This window comes from Physeter macrocephalus, chromosome 5, assembly GCF_002837175.3.
Source record: "Physeter macrocephalus isolate SW-GA chromosome 5, ASM283717v5, whole genome shotgun sequence".
NCBI lineage: Eukaryota > Metazoa > Chordata > Mammalia > Artiodactyla > Physeteridae > Physeter > Physeter macrocephalus.
The window spans coordinates 93,318,719-93,327,666 of NC_041218.1; the positions used below are offsets into that span (position 1 = coordinate 93,318,719).

The window sequence follows — 8,948 nt, forward strand, 5'->3', positions numbered from 1 at the left end:
GTCCGGGAAGATCCCACGTGCCGTGGAGCGGCTGGGCCCGTGAGCCATGGCCGCTGAGCCTGCGCGTCCGGAGCCTGTGCTCCGCAAGGGGAGAGGCCACAGCGGTGAGAGGCCCGCGTACCACATAAAAAAAAAAAAAAAACTATTCAGGGAAAAGAATTTTTTAGAAATACCAAGAGGGTGGCTTCATAGAAAGGGGAAAATGGGAAACAAGGGTTGTCCCTTGAAGACATAGTACCTGGGGGGACCTTTTGTCCCAGGCATACAGGTGTGATCAGCAACTGGAAGCAGCCAACACATTGGTCCTGATTTTATACCTAAGCCTCCGCATACCTTTTTTTCCAGAGACCCAAGGCCAGTGAGATAGGAGAAAGGTGAATGGAGGGAATTTTTAAACCAGGAGTTTCATAAGCTTCAGAAATAGAATGTGAGAAGTAGGAACCTCATGACTTTTCTTCATCTGACTGATGACGGCTTAAAAAAGAGACTGATTCTGTGTATTTCTGTTGCCACTGGGGCTTCAGACTATTCCTAGGAAACCTGACTGAAACTTACAGTATCTGACCAAAGTTTGTGGCTCCATCACTCAGTAAAATGGGACCAACAAATGAAGATCAAAGAATTTTAAAGTTGAAAGATGTCTAGCAATCTGTTAGCCCCACATTCTCGGCCATGCAGAAATCTCTCCTACCCGGTCCTTAAGGATGTTGTCTCAGCTTTCGTGTGAACATTTCGAGACATTGCCAACTAGCAGCAAAGGGAGTTTGCTACATAGTTGAAGTCTCCAAGCGTTAGCCGTGCTTACAAACTAGATTCACCCTTTCTCTAATAATCTTCCAGTGGACTGAGATCCTTTTGGTTGCCTTCTCTGCACAGTCCTTAAATATTTGAGAGCAGCTTTCATGTTTCCAACAGACTCTATCCTGGGTGAGACTCCTCCAGTTCCCTTTACCGTTCCTCATAGACATGAAATTTGTTAATCCTTCCCTGGTCAAGAAGGGGACATAAAACCCCAGATGGGGTCAACTATGACCTACCTTGATTTCATCAAGACGTTTACATTACTGCGACTTAAGAATGGGTTTATTTTCATAATAGCCACATCAAAATCTTTGCTTTTACTGAGCAGGGGTCAACTAAAGACTTGGGCATTTGCACATGAACTGTGGTCTAGCTGGGCTCCCCATTTATATTTATATAATTGGTTTTGGCCCTAATGCAGAACTACACATTCTTCTGCTAGATTACAGCTTCCTGGTTCCAGTTTACTGACATTGTTTTGAATACTAAATCTATCATCCAGCATATTAACTATGTAACCCCACTGGGTGCCATATGCAAATCTGGATAAGCAGGACTTCTCTGCTTATTCCAGGTCCTGATAAAAATGTTGTAAAGAATAACACTCAAACCCCAATGATAAAATCAGGCAGTGAGGATGACAGGCAGAGAAGATTTTTGTGGAAGAAATACACTAAGTAGAGTGAGAATCAGGGGTTCCACATTTTAGCCCATCAGCTTAGTGAGGCCAGGAATTTCGTTACTGAGCTGTGAAGTCCTTCCAGCTTTAGTAGTTTATGACTACGGATATAGGGCCAACTGAGTTGAGTGAAAACTCATATATCAAAACTGGAACTTAAGAAGTTGCCACACTATATAGAAGTATTTTTGATGTCACATAAAAGCATCATTCAGGTAGGGTTCCTGTAGATAGGGTAGCAGTTAGAGTGGTTTTCAGGGCCTGGGCTTTAGAACCAACAGACTTGAGTGCTGGCCCTGATTCTGCAACTTACCAGCCGGGTAGCTTAGGGCAATTTACTTATCCTGTCTTCATTTTAGTTTCTTCCTGTAAAATAGAAATAATAATACCTCACAGAGTTGCGACAATTAACGGGTACATGTACAGGAATAAAACAGTGTCTTGTACATAGTGAGTTCTCAAGAAATAGTAATTATTGTTTTTAAAATACATCCAATTAAAGTATGATGACGTACACAATTAAGTTTTTACCCTGCTTTTATTGTGATGCTATACACCTAAGTAAATGTAAGCAACCAGCACTGCACAAACATATTTGCAAAAAAGATAAGGTAAGACTTCAGGAGAATTCAGTTGCATCAACACTGTTTCCCCTTTGCCTCCACAGGCTATGCGAAGACTTGCTTCCTGAAATTGGGCTCAGGAGATCGCTCTAAGCAAGGACTGCAAGGCAAATTTTACCCACCACGTAATTCTATGCAAATATTTTCTGCATTGACTATTTTCTTCAAACTTGAAACACTCATTCTTTTCCATTATACTTTTTAAAATCTTTGATTTTTTTTTAACCTCTTAACCACGGAAAGAAAAGCACTAAGATTGTTTCTAGGCTTTATTGATAAAGCGAGTAGCTTACTTCTAAAATGTGCAAAATGGTGAAGAAAAAAATGTAGCAATGTCCAGGATCTGAGGATATTATGCTGCTGTTCCCCACGACAGATCTGCTGACAGTGTTCATGTGGGTACACATGTACCTCTGTGCAGCTGGGGCAAGTGTCACCCAACACAGCCTCTGTGGGCAGGCAGGTGAGGCAGGAATGATTATCCTATAGAAAAATCTATTTCTGACTGACCTTGACACCCATGAGCTAAACTGATCACAGTGAGTAAAGGTTGAAATATAATTATTAATGTACTTACCAATAAATGCCTTTAAAAACTCCCTTTGGTAAATGCATCAAAAAAAGGTTTTAAAAATGCAAATTTGGTTAGTACTTAGCAATGTAGAATTACTATATGTGACCAGATATGTAACCAGAATTCAGAATAAAGGAAATGGTTCACTTAAAAGCTGTAGAATTGAGCTGATACATTTTAGAGACACTGAATCAGAGAAGTGAAGTGATAAGATTACTGTGGTTTATAGAAATCACTTTTTGATATAATAATCAAGGATCACAAATAAGATCTAGTAAAACAGATGGCACTATCTTTAGGTGAAAAATGCAGTTTAAATTTATCTTAGTTTATAGAGATGGTCATTGTGTAGAGTATATTTAAGTATGGTCTATTTAAAACCTAACATAAAATTTGTGGTATTTTGAACAAAAATCAATTTTGATATGTTTATAAGACCGTGGTGATTAAAACAAGTTTATGTTTTTCTTTAAAAATTTAGCATTATGTGAAGTGATCTTTAACTGAATTCTAAATACCTTCCAAAAATCATCTAAAAAGTGAACTGCTTATATATATATATGTATATATATACACATGTATATATATACATATATATACTGATTGAGACAAAACATTCTAAATGAACTCAATATCAAAGGAAAAAAGTTGGTTTGGAATACACACATTGAAAGTATATGTTTTTAAAAATCCGTATGTTAAGCCCCCAAATATTTTTTACTTAACCTTTTCTGAGTGCCAACAATTTTCTGGGCATTGTATATAATATTTAGGCTTTGGTCCTGTGGACTAGTCCCATGTATTTCACACTGGAGTGAATGAAGTTGTCCTTCTAGAGAAAAATACTCAGGTCCTCAACTGAGGCAATGTCTTAAGTTGAAAGAGAATGATATTGTACCTTTGGCACAGATGTGTGAAATTCCCAAATGTGTTTGGCTGTCTAAAGGCAGCACGTCTTATCTCTGTTTTTCTTCTTAAATACTATCAGAAATAAAGTCTCTATCTACCTCTGCAGGAATATCATTAGTGATCATATCAAATTGGTTGACTAAAAGCATTATTTTCCTCCCTCCACCCCCATACTACATATCAGAATTTCAGTGAGTTGCAGTGGATTGTGATGTTATAATAGTCTTTTATGCTCATGGGTTATACTGTCTTTAATAGATGTGGAACAGATTTCTCCCCATGTTGGGTACAGCATAACCAGGATTATAATGTTATCTCATTTTTACATTAATACCTACCTATGATGGCAACAAATCATATCTCTAAAAGAGTGAATATAATAGTCTTGCAGAAAATGGATGAATACCTCTGTTCAATAGAGGAAATACGCACTGCTCTTTTTTTTTTTTTTTTTTTTTGTTGAAGGAAATATCAAAGTTACATTTTAAAGGCTAGAGTTTTGTAAAATCTTGGGTCCATTTGTGGCTGTAGAAGACCACAGTCTTTGACTTGTTTCCCAAGCACACTCTAGTAATACTGTCTCTTTCATGCGTTTTGTGAATAGTAAACAGACTTTTAATTCTATATTGTCAATGGAAATTTTACTTGAAATTAAAGCTTTTGTTATGTTTTTAACCTTGAGGATAAGATTCCACTATTGTATATGAAAAGTGAAAAAAATCAAATCATGTACACTTGGAAATATTTGCACATATTTTTTATGAAAAGTAATGTTGCCTTTTAAGCTACTCTGATGGGTCCCTTCTGAACAAACTATTAAATATAATAAAAAAGCCTAAATTTAAGTGTTCCAGTACTTTTTTTTTTTAATTGGGGTATAGTTGATTTACAGTATTATATTAGTTTCAGGTATATCATATAGTGATTCAAAATTTTTATAGATTATACTCCTTTTAAAGTTATTATAAAATATTCATTATATTCCCTGTGCTGTACAATATATCCTTGTAGCTTACTTATTTTACTTTATTTATTACTTTTTTTTATAATGATACCTTTCTTTCTTTCTTATTTATTTATTTATTTTTGGCTGCGTTGGGTCTTTGTTGCTGCGCACAGGCTTCCTCTAGTTGCGGCCAGCAGGGTCTACTCTTCGGTGTGGCGTGCATGCTTCTCATTGCCGCGTCTTCTCTTGTTGTGGAGCACGGGCTCTAGGCATGTGGGCTTCAGTAGTTGTGGCTCGTGGGCTCAGCAGTTGTGGCTCGTGGGCTCTAAAGCGTAGGCTCAGTAGTTGTGGTGCATGGGCTTAGTTGCTCTGCAGCATTTGGGATCTTCCCGGACCAGGGCTCGAACCTGTGTCCCCTGCATTGGCAGGAGGATTCTTGACCACTGCGCCACCAGGGAAGTCTGCTTATTTGTTTTATACATAGTAGTTTGTACCTCTTAAATCCCTGCCCCTATCTTGCCCCTACCCCCTACCCTTTCCCTACTGGTAACCACTAGTTTGTTCTCTGTTATCTGTGAGTCTGTTTCTGTTTTGTTATATTTGTTTTATTTTTTACATTCCACATACAAGTGATAGCATACAGTTTTTGTCCTTCTCTGACTTATTTCACTAAGCATAATACCCACCAGGTCCATCCATGTTGTTGCAAATGGCAAAATGTCATTCTTCTCTATGGCTGAGTAATACTCCATTTTATATACATATATATGTTATATATATGTGTGTGTGTGTGTGTGTGTGTGTATACCCACATACCACATGTTCTTTATCCATTCATCTGTTGATGGACAGTTAGGTTGCTTCCACATCTTGGCTATTATAAATAATGCTGCTGTGAACACTGGGGTGCATGTTATCTTTTCAAATTAGTGTTTTCACTTTCTTGGGATATATATTCAGCAGTGGGATTGCTGGATCATATGGTAGTTCTAATTTTAGTTTTTTGAGTATCCTCCATAATGCTTTCCACAGTGGCTGCACCAATTTGCATTCCCACCAATAGTGTAAGAGGGTTCTCTTTTCTCCGCATCTTCACCAACATTTGTTATTTGTGGTCTTTTTGATGATAGCCATTCTGACAGGTGTGAGGTGATATCGCATTGTGGTTCTGATTTGCAGTTCTCTGATGACTTAATGATATTGAGCATCTTTCCATGTGCCTGCTGGCCATCTGTATGTCTTCTTTAGAAAAATGTCTATTCAGTTCTTCTGCCTATTTTTTGATTGGGTTGTTTGTTTGATATTGAGTTGTATGAGCTGTTTATATATTTCAAATAATAACTGCTTATCGGTCATATCATTTGCAAATATATTCTCCCATTCAGTAGGTTGTCTTTTCATTTAGTTGATGGTTTCATGTGCTGTGCAGTGTGTCAGGACTCTTTATCAGTCATCATTTTGATGTATTCTTCATAGCTCTACTTCCATTTCTGTTTAATTTCTTTTTGAAAAGACTTATTCACGTAATAAACAATGTTACTCACAAATATCTCCGTTCGATCTTGTAATTCTTACCCAAATATTTCCAGCTTATTTTGTGCAACAATTTTCATTATTTTAAGCAAACTTTTCTTTCTGGTACAACATACACATCAAAATGATACAAAGTATAGTGTACTGAGTGAAGAATTTTCACAAAACAAGCACACCAGTGTAGCCAGCTCCCAGATCAACAAGCAGGAAATAACCAGCATCCCAGACGCCCTCTCGTGCTCCCTTCCAGTAATTGCCCCAATGCTTAATTACTGTGCTGATTTCTAACACTTGTTCTTTGAACTTTGTATAAATGGAATCAAAATGGAAAGGTTTCTATCAAAGTAGGAAGATTATTTCTCTTTTTTCCTTTCTCTTTTGTGTCTGTCTCCTTTCACTCAATATTACAAATGTAAGATTCATCCATGTTATTGCATATTGCAATCATTCATTAATTCTCCCTGTTATATGGTATTCCATTGTCTGAATTTACCACCAGTTATTTATCCATCCTACTGTTTATGGATATTTGGGTTGTTTCCAGTTTTCGGCTTTCATGAATAGTGCTGCTATGAACATTCTTGTTATTTATTTATTTGGTAAACATATGCACACAATTCTGTGAAGTATATACCTAAGAGCAGAGTTGCTGGGTCATATACATATGTTCTGTTTCAGAAGACACTGCAGTAGATAACTAGCATCTACGGCAGAATTTTTTCCAAAGCGATTGTACCAACTCATACTCTATCAGTTGTGAGTTAGAGTTCCAGTTGCTACACATTTTTGTGAACACTTGGTTTGTGTATCTTTTTCATCTAAGCTGTTCTTGTGGGTGTGTAGTAGTATCATACTGTGGTTTTAATTTGCATTTCTCTGATGACTAAAGAAGTTGAACACCTCAGATGTTTATTATCATTTAACATTTAAATATCCTCTTTAGTGAGTCATGGGCCCAGATCATTTGCCTATTTTTGTTTTCTGGCCATCTGCCTTTTTCTAGTTGCCTTGTAAGAGTTTATGTAGTAAGGATACAAATCCTTTTTGAAAAATGTACTGTAAATATCTTATTCTGTGGATTGCCTTTCACCCTTAATCGTGATGACTTTTGATTGAGAGAAGTTCTTAATTTCAATGTAGTTCCTGTAGTTCCATTTATCACCTTTTACCTTAATGGTTAGATATTTTTTTTTTTTGGTGTCTAGTTTAAGAAATTGTGGCTCCCCAAGATAACAAAGATATTTTCCTATGTTTTCTTCTAAAAACTTTGATTCTCACATTTAGATATACAGTATATTTGAAGTCAGTTTTTATATATGGTGTGAGGCAAGGAGTAAAGATACATTTTTTTGTTCCCAACTGTATATCCCATTGACCCAGCAACTTTCATTGAAAATACCATATCTTGTGTTCCAGTAGGTAAGACTCCAGGCTCCCAGTGCTGGGGGCCCAGGTTCGATCCCTGGTCAGGGAACTAGATCCCGCATGCATGCTGCAACTAAGAAGTCCGCAGGCTGCAACTAAAAGATCCTGCGTGCTGCAACTAAGACCCAGCACAGCCAAAATAAATAAATAAATAAATATTAAAATAAAGAGAAAATACCATCCTTTCCCCTTCTTCGATGCAATGTAACCTTTATCATAAATCAGCTAACTCTATATGCTTGTGTCTGTTTCTAGACTCTCTGTTCCATTGGTCTATTTTTCTGCCCTTGTACCAATACTTTACTGTCTTAATTACTATAGTTTTTAGTAACTCTAGATATATGGAAGTGTAATTCTTCCAGTTTGTTCTTTTCCTACTATATTTATGCTTAGCCCTCTGCATTCCCATTTACATTTTAGAAGAGCCTATCCATTTGTAACAATTATTATTCTTAATATATTTTCTAGAATTAGCAAAAATTTTCATCAGGAAGGGACCGATGACCCTGAAAAAATTAAATTTAAAAAATTAAATAAAATATTTGCTGAAACTCACAAAATTAATTATGGTTATGCCTTATTAGATGATACAAAATATAAAAGCAACATGATTTTTGTGTTTGCTTTTTTTAAATTAGAGAGAAATATAGATTTCAACTCATGTGCTTCATAAACTTACATGGTGGGACTCCCAGGTTGAGGTCAAGTTGTGTTTAGTTGGAACTGAGATGTGTCCAGGCACTGCCACTGATGGGCCAGGCTAAAGAGAAGTCTGTGTAATGACTGAGGAGCCTCTTGGGATAGAGACATTTATTCCAAAGCAAGAAGGAGCAGACTTAAAGAGCTGACCCAGTAACAAGACTGAGTTGTTGGTGGACAGGGTGACTGACGTAATATAGTGTCTGTCGTTCTGGGGTATGTTCTAGAGACAGATCCATGAACTCATGTTTGGGTCCTATGAAGAAATGAAGCTGCAAAAATGTAATCCAAAAGAGCTGCTTTACTGAAACACCTATAAAAGGATGGGGCCCATGAAATGCTCTTGGAGACCATTATAACAATATAATTCCCAAGGCAGAGGAAGGCATTCTGCCCTGGTCTCCAGGCACACCTACAGCTCTGGAGACACCTCAGGTCTTCTGCATGAATGCGTGGAGGATAGCAGTCCTTGGTAGGATTGACTTGCTCATGAACATATTTCAGGTGCTCATTGGAACTTCCAGAAATATTTGAGGGGTCTTTTATTTGGGGCTTAGGCCTGTACGAACAGATGAGATGAGAGTCAGTAAATTACGGCTCTTTTCCATTTGCATCAGGCTGGGTTCCTGAAGAAAGTTTGGTTTCATTTAGAATAGAAAGCCCTTATCATGCAGACAATATAACAAAAACCACATGAATTTTAATCGTACAAACTTCGGTTCCATAAAAAAGCCAAATAAAGACAAATAGCCAGAAGGA

At 37.1% G+C, this 8,948-nt stretch overlaps 1 protein-coding gene across 8 annotated transcripts in view; it reads left to right on the forward strand.

Moving 5' to 3' along the window:
• The window catches only part of SLC26A4 (solute carrier family 26 member 4), a 55,451-nt gene extending 47,470 nt beyond the window's left edge, over window positions 1-7,981 (forward strand). For 2 of the 8 annotated variants that reach the window (XR_008617455.1, XR_008617456.1), the window contains 2 exons: window positions 2,148-2,228; window positions 7,482-7,975. Coding sequence is in view for 3 of the 8 variants with exons in the window: in XM_055085086.1 (XP_054941061.1) it covers window positions 2,148-2,171 (24 nt within the window). In the remaining 5 variants the exon portion in view is untranslated. Of the gene's footprint in view, window positions 1-2,147; window positions 2,229-7,481 lie in introns of all 8 variants that reach the window. The other 6 variants (XR_008617460.1, XR_008617458.1, XR_008617457.1 and 3 more) reach the window with 6 other exon arrangements.
• Window positions 7,982-8,948: the final 967 nt, after the last annotated feature.